Consider the following 15804-nt stretch of genomic DNA (forward strand, 5'->3'; position numbering starts at 1 on the left):
AAAAAAAAAAAAAAAAAAAGGGACGGCATGCTTCAATACGGGGCTTAATTTCCCTGAAAAGCATGCAAATTATATTTACAATGTATTATTTTACTCAACAGAAATATCTTTCTTCAATCGCTTAAGTTTAAGACATTAAAAATGTGTCGACATTAAACAGACAAACAGACAAATAAGACAGATGTGTCCATAATTGTCCCAATCCCACGGTCCCCAGCATGGACCTGTTCAGATTTTGTCACCAAACAAAACACTACAAGATTTTTATTTCTTTTTTTCTTACCATATCTCAATCACTTTTTTTTTTTCTTTTCTAACTTTAAGATTACAGCTTCTCATTAGACTGTCCAAATCAGGCTTAGACTAGGTTTAAAAAAAAAAAAAAATGTTGTAGTGTCCACCCTGGCAGACATCCAGAGGGCGCCGGGAGCTTTGGCACAGTCGTGTCCAGTTGTGCTCTTCTGCGGTCTTCATCTGCGTTATACGACGTTAAAGACCATGGAAAGATACTGTTCGTAAGACACTTGGATCCAGCCGTCCTGGTCTGTGTCGTATCGCCTGAAAACGTCAGTCAACCTCTGCGGAGACGACAAAACAGCCACTCAAACGATCGGCTACAACGCCATCTTCACACGCGTCACACAAAATCGCCCACAAGCCACAAAAACTGGCATGTTATTCACTTATGTGCTGCAGCTTTCAGACCATTTAAAGTCTGTTGTGTGATTGTTTAAAAAACGGTAAAATAAAAATTGTTCTTGTGTAAAACTGTTTTTCTTGTAGCTTTCAGCTTTCAGACCAGAACATTTGTTAATCTTGCCTCCAATGTATTAGCTTCTATTATTACAATGTGTAAAAACAACAGGAAAATCTTTATGAGGCAGCATCACAATCGTTTGCTTCAACTGTTTTTATCCGTTACCTGTAATACAATGCAACACTGGATGAAGTCATCAAAGGCCACCTGTCCCTTCCTCTGCCGGTCAAACTTCTCTATCAGAGTGCCGTAGAACTGGTCTGATAGACGATAGCCTGCAATGCAACAGTGGTAATGTTTCAGAGACAGTCTCCATTTGTTTTTTAACAGCTTAATGTTTGCATTTAAAAATATATATATCTTTTTTTTTTTTTTAGACAAGTTTTAGATGTAAGGTAATCAAGCAATACATCAAACAGCAGGAAAAACGTACAGTAGATTATCTGGAACATTTTAACAGGACTGCGTTAAAGCAGACCGACGGGTTTTGGCAGCGACACAAACATCTTATACTACCAATCAAACTACATCCAGAAAACAAGGAAAAGGTTAAACTTGTCACTAATACTTAAGCTGAAGATAAATGTTTAACCTAAATGAATGATTAGCACAAACAGTGGGAAGTAAAGAACATCTCAGACAAGTGGCAAGTGTAAACCGAGGTTAAGCTCTGCACCATCCTCCTGACATGCCGCTGCCTGTACGCCAGGACAGAGCGCCCAGCAGTCGTAGCCCTCCACCAAGGCCAAGAAATTCGAACTACTAAAAGCATACTTTGCTGCTCACCGAATCCGGTCAGTGCCTGTTTGAGCTCGTTCCTGTCGATGAACCCCGAGTTGTCCCTGTCGTAGGTCCTGAAGATGTTCTGCCAGTCGGTGATGTACTTCCACACGCCGGCGAACTCGTTGAAGTTGACGCCGCCTTTGTTTTCCCTGTCAAACATGGCTGAGAGGAGGGAAGCGGAACCGGTTTAGAGGCATTTTTCAGACTTCTGGTATTCCTCATGCTTGAGGGGTTTCATATTTTGCCACGCTGCAACCGCAAACTTTAAAGGAAGTGTGTGACAGAGCAACGCAAACTAGCGCTTGGTTGCAACATGGTGGAAGGAAGCAACATTCATAGTTAGGAAGGCAGGGTCACACACACACACACACACACAAATGTTAGTAGCAACTGACTTGCACAAGCTCATTGTGTCCTCTGCATCGCCGCCGACTTGCAGATTTTAATTTTGCCCTGTACTGATTGTTTTATGTCTGAGAAGTCACTAAATATAGTGACAAAGTTGCTAAGTTGGCGACAGTGGGGTGACCAGGTGGGTCTTTCGGTCAGCCCTCTCTCACGACAGAGCAAAATGGGACAATGGCTGATTTTCAGAACTTTGTGGAAGTAAGTATCGACCAAATATCTATCGGCCGTCTGATTTATCAGTGCACCTCTAATTGTAGATATATCCCTGCTGCAATGCGGCTGATCTAAACAATTTTATAATCTCCTCAACATGCCATCAACTTCTTGTGTAACCTGTTAATGACCCATTCTCAATAATTCTCTCCATGCCAAAGAGTATTTGCTTCTTTGTTTTGGTCCATCACAAAAAAAAGAAAATCCCCCCAAAAAATGGCATAAAAGGTGTGACAAAATATGAAAAAGTTCAAACGGTGTGAATACTTTGAATTGAGAGACAGCGTTGCATCTCCACAAATTAACAGGAGGGTTTATAGTGCGTTTTAGAACTCCTGCTACATAAGTTACAAAGAAGTAAAACAGCTCCAAGCACCAATACTCCCATTTCCTCACTGTCATGCGGATCAATCCAATTACCGCCCAACAAAGGGAGCATTATTGCATGATGTGATCCTCGCTGCAAGACCATAAAACAATGGATTTACTGCGCTTGGCGCAAACGGGAGGAAAGAGACTTATAGGGATTTATTCTTAAAGCTACGACACATCAGGAGATGAAAAAGTTCAATAAGAGAAAAAGGTCGTTTTCTTTTGCATCTGTGCCAAAGCACAATCATCGAGGCTGTGACTACACTGCAGAGCTAAAAAGTTTGCAACCCGAGCCTCCAAACTCTGACGAATCGATACGTGGAGTCTGAGCCAGCGTTCCTGTTCTGCTGCAGACGCTGCTTTTGGCTCCATCTTATTGTCGGCTGCAGTTTTCCCACCGGAGCACCACAAAAAGATAAGTCTGTCTGTGTCCTCATGACTTAATGGCTTAATCTGGTCGTCGTGGCGCGGCGGGGACAGATAAACAACTCAAACGGTCTCAGCAGGAAAAAAAAAAAAAGGTTGCTGTGTAAAAAACCTGGCGTGTCGCCGTCAGCAGTTACTTACAGATGATGGAGCGGACAGTCACCGGGTTGAAGGGAGTCCATGTGCCTGGGAATCGAAAAGCAACATGTTTACAATCACAAGAAAGGAACAGAGCAAAAATAAGGAAGAATGTTAATGTGACGTAGAAAAGCTGAAGCAGATGACTCAATCAATGCGGAGACTGCTGATTAACTTTAAGATTATCTTCAGAAATATTTATTTCTCTTATCACTGCTCTCAAAAAACAAATCAAAACTTTGTCACCATATTCCAGCCTTTCTTCTTTTAGGCGCGTCATTGTCTTATGAAAAGATACTATCAGGATGGCTGCCTGGCTGGTGCAAAGCGTGGGCTTGTTATGACGGTGCTTAACAATTTCAAGTTTTTTTTTTGTTTTTTTTTTTTGCGTAAACAAACAATCTGCCCGTATTTGAATCACAAAACAGAATATTAATGACAGACAGGCTCAGGGAATTCAAAGGGAAACGTTGCAGAAGTACTTTAAAAGTGCATTCTTATTCTGGCCAGCAGGGGGAGACGGAAATAAATTAAAATAAAATCTGAAAGAGTCATGTCTTTCAAATTTGTAAATTAAAGTTAATCAGGTGAAAAAAAAAATAAGTTAAAAGCTACTGTCTAGAAAATAATCTGTACACTTTCTGTAATTCTTTTTAAGATAGAGGAATAGAAAGAAAAAACCTGAAACTATTTGTGCATTAAATTTGCACAAATTTGTGCTTTGATGCAGAGATGGAAACTGGAAATGCTCCATGATACTCTTGCATTTAATAGTTTTTTTTAAGTCTAAAAATTTTTTATAAATTTGAATCAGCTTTCTGTCCTCTTTAGAAAAAAAAAGGAAAAAAGAAAAGCAGAAGCCAGTCAGGAAAAACATACTCTACACATCTCTGATTGTTTTAGCTTCCTCTGCCACTTCCTCCTTTTGCTTTGGCTGGTATTTTTATTTTTTTTTAAGTAAAGCAGTGAAGAGTTGTGCATCAAACAATAACCGAACCACTAACACCGAAACCCTCCTGACAGAAGCAGAAAAGTGAAGCATTCATCAAAAGACCACAAAACAGATTAAGAGAAAACCCTGAGTTGGGTGGCACTTTAAAGCCAACCCAACCCCCCCACCCCCCTCCACACACACACACACACACACACACACCAAACTAGTTACTTCTTTCTCCAGAGGTCCATCTTCAATCACAGAAAATAAAACCGTCAACTCTCAAGTCCCTGCAACTTGTACGGGGGTCTAAATCTTTGCTGAGTCACCACCTTTCTTTGTCGCAGAGCAGCAGTTTAATAGCAGAAATAAAGAAGAAAGTAGAAGGATAAGAAGATAAGCTTCTCAAAAAAAAAAAAAAGGGAAAGCAAGACTCATTATTAGTCATTGTTACAGTAGCTGGGAGCACTTCATTTCATTTTGCTGACCTAAGAGTGCAACTTAAAATTTTACCCGCAAACCCTAAAAGTGCATGGAAAGAAACAAAATGCTGCTCCTGCTTTCTGCACCGAGCAAGTCTGCAGAGAGAGATAAGAGCCACTCATTTGAATAAAAAGCAGAACGATGCACTGAACATTCACCTTGATCTGATCCGAGGCTGGAATAAATGAAAGGACTGGAAAAGCTTCATGTTACTCCAGGAAACAGGTCATTTCTTCTCTCTTCGTTTGCTTTGTTTTATTGATGAGGAGAGGGAGGCTGTTCTGGGATCAACCCCGAGGCTCAAACTGGGTCTTGGGCCAGAATCGAGACGTTTCTTTTTTTTCCCCATCTATGGGAATGTTGATCATGGCTTATTGTGTTTCACTCTCTGGTTTTATTTAACCATAGAAATATCCTTTTTTTTTATCCCTCTGCCTGTTTGGAAGACATCAAACCTCAACAGTGTGTTCATGAGCAGTGAAGTCTGTAAATCTTGATTAAAACGGAACGTTAGCTCCGTTTTTATGGGCCGTGCTAGCAGTTTTACACTGCAGTGACACCGGTTCGCTTCAAAGGCCCGGAAATTCATTTCCAGAAACGTGCGGGTCCGTTTGGCCGCGTGAAACAAGAAAGGAAACAGGAGGAACAAATCACTTTTTGAAACACCTGCCTTTGCCGACGGTGGCGGGACGTTGGATCAATTAGAAACTGCTACACCGACTTCTCGAATGTTCCCAGAAGCAAAGTGACCGTCTTCCCTGACAGCATTTCTCAAGTCTGTGGCATTCACGGAGAGGAATCTTTCCTCACTCCTCTTTGCACAATCTCTAGATCATCCAAAGTCCTTTTCCTGTTTCATTTTTTTTCTCTTCAGCTCACCCAACAAGCTTTGGAGATTGAAAGAAAGTTAATTTTAGGGCTGGAAAAAAATTACTGCTTTAATCGCTCACTCTACTGATTCTTCTGATTAAATATGTGTTTTGTACAACTCTGACTTAATTATTGCTCTGTGTGTTATTTCAGCAAGTGACCTTTTTCGAGTCTGCATACTCCATTTAAGGATTAGCTGATTACCAAGTTAGTTGACGATTATTTTAATTCGTGTTTAGTCGTTTCAGGCCCCGTTCATTTGTTTCTTGATTTGGCAACAATTAGGAAGCAGGGCTGCACCAATTGCCAATTACCGATCGTTAAAGCCTGACCTGGCGATTCCGATTTTGGCTGGTATCAAAAGAAGTTTACATTTCCTTCTGCCACAAAAAGGTGATATTTTATCCCCTACCAGCCCATTCCTTCTGTATGCATGCCTTGATCTGAGATCCGACCCTCATTATTGTTTCTTTGATTCTATTTTAATACAGACAATAAAAGAGGGTCGTCAATCTTGTTCCAGCGATGGAGCCGTCAAAAAAATGTCCAAAGGCAGAGCCCCGAACAAGCTGCGACCTTTCCAGCTACACAGACTCTTCGGCTCACAAAGCCAAATACACAAACGTTTCACGGCAGGCGCAAGCTGTGAGGTCACCGATGTATGCTGGATAGACTGCGGCTGCCAGAGAGGAAGCGGAGGTGGGGGGCAGTCCAGTTTCAGTGTGCGTCTCTCTCTCTCGCTCTCTCTCTAACGGGAAGCCGGGACAATCCACCCTCTGTCCCGTCCACACACTGTGCTCTCTGACCCGCCAACCCAACAGCGAGCAGTGAGGTGGAGAAGGAACGTAGGAGGTGAAGAAAGAGGCAGCCTGGTGGAAAAACAGAGCGCTCCGACCGCAGTGTGTACACAAACGCATAACGGCCCCGTTGGAGCTCACTGAGACGCTTGTGCTTACGCGCTTTGCATAAGCAACCACACATCGATATACACTTTCCCAAACAGATCTTAAATGTTCAACGTTAGACTTCACAAAGTAGTCACAGAACACGCATGAAGCACATCCCGTCAGGCCGGCACAGACGTGCGACTGAGGGGCAAAAAAAGAGACAAGTCAGGCTTCAAATAAAGACAGGTAAACAAAAACCTGTAACAAATCAGCCTGTTGAGCAAACTCCACACTGCTAAGTAACTGTTAAATGAAGAGCGCTCATTACAGGGTTTTGAAACAGTCACTGCATAACCTCCAAAAGCATTAGGAGTGTCCTGATACAACTTTTTCACCTCCAATATGATACCGATATTGTAGCTTTGACTATTGGCCAATACCAATATTGACCCGATACGATATCAGCACGAATCATACACACTTTTATTACTTATTTTTTAGTGTGGATTGTTAGAAAAGGCTTGTTCAAGTGGCATTACTCAAAGACCAATAGTCAAAAACAATACGTATGAGAGCAACTCATCCATCTATTATTAACCAATGGGTCTGCATGTGGGATACAAGCATTGCTGAATAGAAATGTCAGTAAAAGCAGATTGCTTTTATGTTATGTTGGAGATTTTAGATGCAGGTCAATATAATCCAACACTTGCTTGTCTGATATCGAACCAATTTTCAATACCAATACCAGAACAAGGCACTCTTAAAAAAAGAAAAAAAAAGCAAATAACCCATTGAGCACTTAAGCTAGCTGTCGCTCCACATGAAAAACATCAGCAGGAGCAAAATCGAAGGGGTTATAAGGTCTGTGGCTGTAAAGCAGATACTACACTATCTGTTCGGAGAGGTCAGCTGCTCACAATAACAATGTTAATTCAGCCTATTACAGTGGTGGAATGCAGAGTGTTACACAAGCGACTGATTTTATTAACTTTAATGACGCATTTCATAGCAACTCTATATGTTTGAAATTACTTAGATCAGAAGCTTTTTCCCAAGTTTCCATCTTATGGATCAGCTAAGGAAAATTTCCTCCCAAAATGCAATCAGTGCCTTCATTCCAGCATCCGCCATAGTGCCAGTACATTATTTACTTGTTGGATAGCAAAGATTTATTTATTTATGACTTTCTTTGTATCTCTTAAACAATAAGTTACTGGAGGGCAAGTTGGGACCAGTAAAAAATACATCAAAACATCCCCAAACTGCACGATGCCGCTCTCTTTTTCACTAAGGCTTAAGGGTTCACACGCAATTGTTCAACTCTTGGCTACCGCCCTGCTACCCTGTACGCTCGACTGATTCTAAAACTCCGAAGCGGGCAAGCGGCACCGCATGGTGTCTGCATGTTTAACAACAAGTCGGTTCCTTCTGAATCCGAGTCACGCTACGGCAGCAGCGGTCAACAGCTGTGGTTTATGACAGTCATGATTGCAGGACACCCGTAACAACCCTGGTGCCTCGTGTCGTCGGCTAAAGAAGTGACTGAGTCCAACTCTGACTGGCTTCCTATTCTTCAGTCAAACTGACTCAAAAGCACATCAGATCTTACAAACCGCTGCTAATGTGCGAGTGTAAATGTGAAGACTGCTGAATAAGCTCCTCAAGCTGTGCCGCTCGGCCAGCTCTGCCCGTCAGCAGTTTTACCACACTGCTGTTTCTACACAGTTACAGTAAAGAGGACAGTAAATCTGATTGCATATCTGCTCTCTGCTGCGCAAAGACAAGTCAGCGGGGAGATGATAATAAAAACTAAATTGCATAACATACATGTTTTAATGCGACAATTGCAGATACAATATGTAGGCCATTCTGTCACAACCTGGACTGAGGAAGGGAAGGGAGGAGGTAGAGCAAAGAGAGATGCTACTTATTAGCAGTTGACACAAACAATCTTTAGGAGAATGCTAAGCTAATCTGGTTCATAACACACATTCGACGTCGAAAGGGTCAGAAAAAGGTTCTCCAGACTGAATGGCTTCACATAAAGAAGCAATTTTAGAAAAAGATGAATACTACAAAGTTTAATTGGTACATAAAAACCGCTGAACAGCTTTTACAGAGCCACAACAAACGGCCCTGCCCTTTTACAGTGTCAGTGGCTTTAGCGAGAGCTCTGCAGGACGGGATGCAGCGCAGCGTGTGTTCGGCTTCGTTGGCTCCGTTTCATGTCACAACGAAAGTAATGAACTGGCAGAGGAGTCTGGGCCGGGAAGCCTGCCGTTCACTCTGCAAGGTGCACGCTCGGTACTCACAGCACTGACACGCACACTGACAGTGCCGAGTGCCCAAATGGAGGGGGTGGGAGGGGAGGACCTGAACCTCGGCAAAAGGAAAACACGAATATCTTCTTGATAAATAACACCAGCCTGTGCATTCATGCACAAACGCACACTCAAACACTAATCAGTATGCTGAGCAAGAGCCACTGCGCAGTCTGATAAAACGTTCTTTCACTGCTGCTTCTGGATTCAAGACTCAAAAAAATAAATAAATAAATAAAGGGATGTTGGGCTCTTAAAGCTTTTTGTCCCCAAGGGGAATGTGTTCAACAATCTTTCAAAATTCAGATATAAACTTCTTAAGAAACAAAAGTACTGATGAAACAAAGTAAGGGCTTCTGGATAAATGATACTCTAAAGTTTACAGCATTTCCCTCCTGCAATCTCATTCAAACCAAGGTCAAGAGGAGGTGTGGAGCAGTGATGTGTGGTATGAAAACAGGCAGTTTTCCAGTATGCGCTGGTCAAGCCCCTATTCTCAGACGAAGCGAAACAAAGTCCGTTTATTTGCCAAGATTTATCCGTCGTTCAACTTTGCTTCTAAGAAAGGAGGAGCAGCGAAACCTGCTGTGTGGTGCTTAAAATCTCAAGTCCTGAAGAGAGACTGACCCTCCATCATTAGCAGCTCTGATCACCTCACTGATTACTTCCATCTTCTTTTAAACTGGAGAAGTGTTACACCGCTGCCCTTTGAGCACCGCAGCCTGAAAGGTTATACATTTAAAATACAACACACATTTTTTAACAGAGAACATACTGAGTTCATTTTAAAGATTATACAAGTTTCTCGTCTCTGTTGGGTTCATTTTTTTTTTGTCAAGCTAACCATCATGTAATGTAAACACAGTTGGTGGTAGAAACATCATCTGGAGCTGCTCCAGAACTTGTAATATTTATCTGTTCTCTACCAAACAAGACAGCAGATTAACATTAAGCTCAGGTCTAGTTGGGCTAATGAATCAGGACAATGATCCTCAAGGGAAACCCAAATCAACAAAATGGGGATATTAGTCATGAGAATATCTACTTTATCAACAAAAGCAAACGTAACAATCATATGTTGGACTGCCAATGGCTTGGGAATTAAGGTAGATCATAAAATTGGGAAACACATTTGGTTTGCCATTTATGATCATTTAAAAAAATACTCATGCTTCTGACTTCATATTCCACTGTAAAAGATTTCAGTGGCCACTACCTAATCTGTTTTATTCTAAGTTTTATTCCCAGAGTTTCTGATATTTCAAGAACAATTGAAGTGTTTCCTTTGGAAGCTTTCATCCCCTTGTCTTCTATACAGGGATAAAAATAAATCAACACCTCCAACCCAGGGATAAAAATACCAATCCCGTTCCCTTCTTGTCCCTACAGCTCGTCAGCCGCATTCACGTAAACGGCGACAGAGATTTCAGGAACGAAACGGGGAGTGACACGTCGACAGCACATCAATACGTACCATTGGACAGGGCCTGCTGAAGCTCGGAGTCGGAGATCACTCCACTCCGGTCTTTGTCAACCCTTGAAAGAAAAGAGAAAGAGAAAAATCCACAGATTAGCCCCGTTTACTTTACCCTCTTCACACCCACAGACAAAAGAAGACACAATAGCAGCCGACATCGGCACCTGCCTGTGGAAATCTGATCACACTAAGCGCGTGCCAGTGTTTCAGCAGCCCGCAGGAGTGAATGGACTTCTATGATCAGGACAAACAAGAAAGCTTGTCAGGGAGAGACTGGCTTCCAGTAATCTTGGAAAGCAGAGTGAGAAAGAATGCTGACTTGCTTCACTGCAGACGGCTGACGTCTGGTGCAACCGGCAGAGTCAGATTTAAAAAATCTCAGACAGTCAGGTTGATTTTATATGCAACAACAAAATCAAAAGTGAAAGCGGACAGAGGAGTGCATAGATGAACTTTTATTAAAAATAACAGTGAGTTGGGTTTTTTAAAGGTTTTCTTCACATTTTTTGTCAAGTTCTCAGTGCATTTTTGTTGCTGTAAAAAAACAAACAAATACAAATTGTAGTATGGATTTATAGTAGACATTTATAAAGCTGTGGATGGACTGGACTTATGAGTGATTGTCAAGTCATACTCAATTTGTGCACAATTAGATCAATCCGGTAATGGCAACCTGGAATCTAACCTGCAGCTATTTGATTGGATGGATGGAAGAACAAATCACTTAAGACTCAAACTGTGAACTTGTAAATCTGTCACAAGAAGTGCAAAAACCAAAGTAAAAGGAATACATTCACATTTTGTCAGTGTCCTTTTGGAACTATTGAAGTGAAACATGTTCCTTTACTTCCATATATTATCTAAGGAATGGCAAAAATGGAGCTGCTAATTAGTTCAATAACTGGAAAGACAAGGTGAAGCAAACAAAACCACTTCAGCAACATGGAAGAATGTGGTTAGCTTAGCAGCTCAGGAGAAAAGCTAATGGTAGACTAAACCAACCCTTACACTTAGAGCTTTATGCCTTGCCACTTAAAGATGGTGATGATGTCAACCATTGGTAGACCTAAGGTTATGGTTGAGAAACGTACAGGCAGAATGCCATATGATGTCTGCAACCCCCAATGTATATAAGTTTCAGTGAAGAGACTCTTACTCAACAGGTTTTTCAGCATTATTTAAGACAAGTACTGCCATAGAAGGGCCATAGCTCGAAGCACAGGTTTTCTGAGTTTGTTTGCATTGGTAGATGTATACTTTACACTTACTGCTGAAGAACAGAAATCACAGGCGGAAAATGGGGGAAATTCACATCAGGAGCGGTGTTGCTTTCTTAGAAGGCTTAAGAAACTGCTACTTAATACTTTGCGACTCGGGAGTCTTCCTCCGAGACTCAGAGTCATGAGTATGGATAATGACACATACGATGGCCTGACACTTTTAATCGAGTTTAGTCAAACATCCAGTGACTCAGTCGTTCCTTAGCAACCTGGACCTGTTGACGCAGCGCTCCCTCGGCAAACATACCAGCAGAGAGGAGCAGCGAGGGGGAGAAGACGGGAAAACCCTTCAGCGCTCACACACTCGAGCACACTCTCACAGGACCGGCCCACCACCGACTGCTTGGGCTGAGGTTTCTGCTCCCAGCTGCGGTATATAATATTTCTGAAGCCTACGTGGCCTTCTTTCACACGTATACGTTTGTGTGCAGTCCCGACCTCTTGAATTAGGAAAACAAACACAAACCTGCTCCGTCAGCTTGGTGGAATCAGAATTATTATTATTTTTATTTTTTTTAAAAACCATCTCTGCAGGTCAGAGTAAATTAAAGTTTTGTCACAGTAAAGGTAAAGATCGGTTGGGTCGGCGCCAGCAGAGGAGGCGCCCATCCTCTCCTGAACACTGATCTACTCAAAGAAGCGTGTGTGTGTGTGTGTTTGTGTGTCACGTTCGGTGTGTTTTCTCCCCCACCTCCCAATCTCGGCAGCTCATTCTGCCTCAGGCAAAGTGACCTCGCAAGTCAGGGAAGGAGCGAATTGAAAAGCATCATTAAATCTCCCTCTTCCCCCGCAGAACAGGCACCATCTGGAGTTTCCATCCCCGCTGCCGTCAAGCGCAAAACCTGAATCTAACAAACCAAACCGGAACAACACAAAAACACAAAACTGAGTCAGTGAGAACTGCTCAGATTTTTTTTTTTCCTTTTCCCCGGTTTCACTTTTTCCTATTAGGCAACATGTCTGAGGAGCAACGCCCTTTCTGCTTTCCACATGAAAACGCCAAAGAAATAAAGAAAGAAAGAGAGAGGGTGAAGTCACTGGTGGGGAACAAAAAGCTCCCAAACTCCCCAACTTCTACTCCACTAACAAGAACACTTTCTTCTGGATCTTAGACAATAAATAGCCACTGTACATGATCGGCATTCTTATTCCTGCACAGCAACAAATCTGTGTTGTTGATTTCAATGAAAGGCCACTCGGAGACATTTTTGCCATTCTGTCATCAAAGCAGAAAAAAATAGAAACATGACTCACACAGTATTACTTCATGGAGCATTAAAAAGAAACTTGTATGAAGCTCAAAATAATAAACAGAAGTTCTAGATATTCCTATAATACCTGTATTAAACATGTTACATACTCTAAGTTACCATTACTATTAGAATAGAAATCTGATGGCTGATGATGAGCGCCAGTCCCATGGATGAAATATGAATGTATCTCATGTCACCACCATGACTTTTAATGACTCATCGCAATGACAAACTCATTCACGTGCTATTTTGATTCCATTCCTTAACACCGCAATTTTAAAAAAAATGTGTTTTCCCTACACAGGAGCAGAACATCCAAAAAGCTTTTCGCACATTTGTAATGGAAACGCAGCTACTGACTGACTGAAATGCTGTCTTTTTAGTCTTTCAGCCAGCTGCCCAGCAGTACACAGCAACAGGTGGGTGAGAGGCAGAATGGAAATTCCCCAACCAGAAATATTTTCAGATGAATTTAGAGCTGACTTATTTAAAGTCATTTAAAAAGTAGGAGTAGAAATGTGGAAATCCTTAAAATACCTCGATAGTGGTAACCAATCCATGTCCAGTCATGACACCAAATAGAATAAAAGGTGAAATATAGTGTGTGGGGAAAACAAAAAAACAGTGACTTATTGATAGGTCTGTGTGTTTATTTGACACACAGACCGGGAGGCCTCCCATGGCTCAATGCCGCTCTAACGACTCCGATCACATGACAGGGAATTCCAGCGCAGCTCAGCCAGATAGTGACCTGCAGATGAGGCTGAGCATGTGGGAGACAGGACTGAATGCACTCATGACTGTCACACGGTTTGTGTTTGACATTTACTCTCGTTATCCCTTTTTAAAATAAAAAACACACACACAATTAAGCCATCTTTAGAAGTCCTGTTTCTGTGACAACAAACCTAAAAAACTGGGTTTTGGACAAAAATTCAATAGTCCTCAATGAAAGCTCAGAATTCCAAAGTTCTGCATCCATTTATTGATATTTATAATGAGTAAATACAAAGATTTACCCAGAATCCTTAGCAGATGTTTCTGCAGAGGTCAGGAATTTTAATCTGAAGCCTGAATAAATACAAACTGTAAGAAAATCGTGGGGTGGATGGATTACTTACTCAATAAGTTTGGGGAAAACAACTTATCCTGCTCTGGAAAACACTGAATTCACGCTGCAGATTTTCCCTTTTTTTTTTAGACCTATAGGTTCAAGCAGCAGCAGATAAGAAACGTCCAGGAGGAAACCTATGCATACCTCACACTGCGTTATTCTGAAGTTCTGCTCCACACATGAATAATTTGCAAAGGCTGGTTCAAACCCCCACCCCCCAAAAAATGCCTGCAGCGTTTCAGTAGTGTTGAAAGCAAATCCTCTGCAGTATTACATAACTTCAATTATTACCAGGGGCCAAACCAAATCAACATGTCCCTGATTGCCTGCTACTATGACTGCCACAGCTGCTGACACACATTTCAGCCTCATGACCATCAAGAGCCTCGTCAGCAGCCTCTCTCTAATGTTCTCATACGTACACCACATGCAACACAGGGATTTACACATGCCCCTTAGAAATTAGTACTGATTTTTTTTTTCTCTCTATAGTATTTATCAGGTACGTCAGTATGAATAAAGTTGCCAGATAAGACCCGGGGGGATGTCGTGGGGGAGATGCCTTGAAGGACTCCTGGAGGTCCTTCAAGCCCCGGTTTTAGAACTCCTTCTGCTGAAACCAGCTGATTGTAAGTTTAGTATTAAACAATTGTGGCACTTAAAACCTTCTGTACTGTGATCAGCTGAGTGACGAGTCACAGCCACAGGCTCATGAAAAGGCACACTGCCGTAGTATTTCCTCCGCTGGGTCACGAATTTTCCCGAGGGCATTTACTATGAACCAAAAGCAGCAGAAACGACCGGAGAAAAAAGACACACACACACCAAAAACGCACTGTCACTGAAATAATTTGGCGGAACCACCACCCAGTCCGCCTCTCTTCCTCTTCCCGCCTCTTACGACAGCAGCGAGTGCTCACTGCGGAGCGGAGTGAGAGAGAGAGAGAGACAGGCGGCGGAACTAGCCGTGTCTCCGCACTCACCTCTGGAAGATATTCCACAGGAAGCTCTGGTCCGGAGGAGCGTTGATATGCGGGGGGGCTCTGTAGGGGCTGTGATACGCCATCTTAATAAGAAAGCTCTGTCACAACAACAAAAAAACTACAAACCACAGCAGGCCAAGTACAGACTGTGCGCTTCCCTCTGCTGTAGTTTCTCTTCTTCTCAGCCGCTTCAATCAGACTTCAGCAGCAGAGCTCAAAGTGGCTGCCCACTCCCGCACAGGGGCGTGGCCAATCATTCACCGCTGCCCATACGGGGTGACGTCACTCCGCCCTTCTCTTTCAACTTAAAAATAGCAACCATAAACGCTGTGAACCAATATTTCCATTTTGAATAAAGTTAATGAAGGATTTTGTGAAGCACTTAAAGTAGAGGGGTGTGATACTTACTACATATTTTGGTATCAATCTAATACTAAGTAAAAATAAAGCCAGTATTACTAACAATGAAGCAGATACCGATACTTTTTATTTATTATTTAGATCTGATATAAAACCAAACTTCTGACTTTCAGGTGTTTTTGAGGTTTTTCCTTTAAATTGTTTTGTTAAATGTGCCTACAAAATGCTCTAATAATATATTATCACGATAAACAGAAACAATAGAACAACAAAACAATTCTCTTCCTAAAACAAAGTGCAAAAATTATAATTTGAGAGTAAATCCAAACAAAATTCATGATATAATGTTTGACTGAACTGTTTTAAACTAGTTTTCAAGTGTACAAAATATAATTTGAATCTGTTTGGAATGATGTAAGAAAGCATTTTGCTGGCTTTACACCACTTTTTTTTTTTTTTTTACAGAATTGTACATGATTGGATTTTATTTAATTTACTATACAAATCTATTTCTGGAAAAATATTTAGTCCTGTTTGTCTTATAATGTGCCTTGAGATGACATTTGTCATGAATTGGGACTTTATAAAAGGAGGGAATTTAATTGAAAGCCACCAATTTTTGGGTTATGTATTTATATATTTGCTGAGAACATAATTTATTTATTTTTGTCTTTTGTTAAATATAACAACAAAGAAACAAAATGAGGAAAAATTCTTTGAGGTAAATTGGGGATCACATCCT

The 15804-nt window shown here is 41.6% G+C and overlaps 1 protein-coding gene across 2 annotated transcripts; it reads right to left on the reverse strand.

Annotated features, from left to right (window-relative positions):
- Positions 1 to 271: 271 nt before the first annotated feature.
- Positions 272 to 14945, reverse strand: pdcd6 (programmed cell death 6). Of its 2 annotated transcripts, XM_007547949.2 has the most exons (6): positions 14703 to 14945; positions 10070 to 10131; positions 3101 to 3145; positions 1544 to 1702; positions 923 to 1032; positions 272 to 578 (listed from the first exon to the last, which is right to left on the reverse strand). In XM_007547949.2, the coding sequence occupies exons 1-6, from the start codon at positions 14783 to 14785 to the stop codon at positions 480 to 482; spliced, it is 558 nt and encodes a 185-aa protein (XP_007548011.1). In that variant the 5' UTR covers positions 14786 to 14945; the 3' UTR covers positions 272 to 479. The 2 variants fall into 2 exon arrangements, with proteins under 2 accessions (XP_007548011.1, XP_016524902.1); XM_016669416.1 differs by lacking the exons at positions 10070 to 10131; positions 14703 to 14945 and adding an exon at positions 8423 to 8611.
- Between the last annotated feature and the right edge of the window lie 859 nt (positions 14946 to 15804).

The sequence above is a fragment of the Poecilia formosa genome, unplaced genomic scaffold (assembly GCF_000485575.1).
Source record: "Poecilia formosa unplaced genomic scaffold, Poecilia_formosa-5.1.2 Scaffold24, whole genome shotgun sequence".
NCBI classification, from domain to species: Eukaryota; Metazoa; Chordata; class Actinopteri; order Cyprinodontiformes; family Poeciliidae; genus Poecilia; species Poecilia formosa.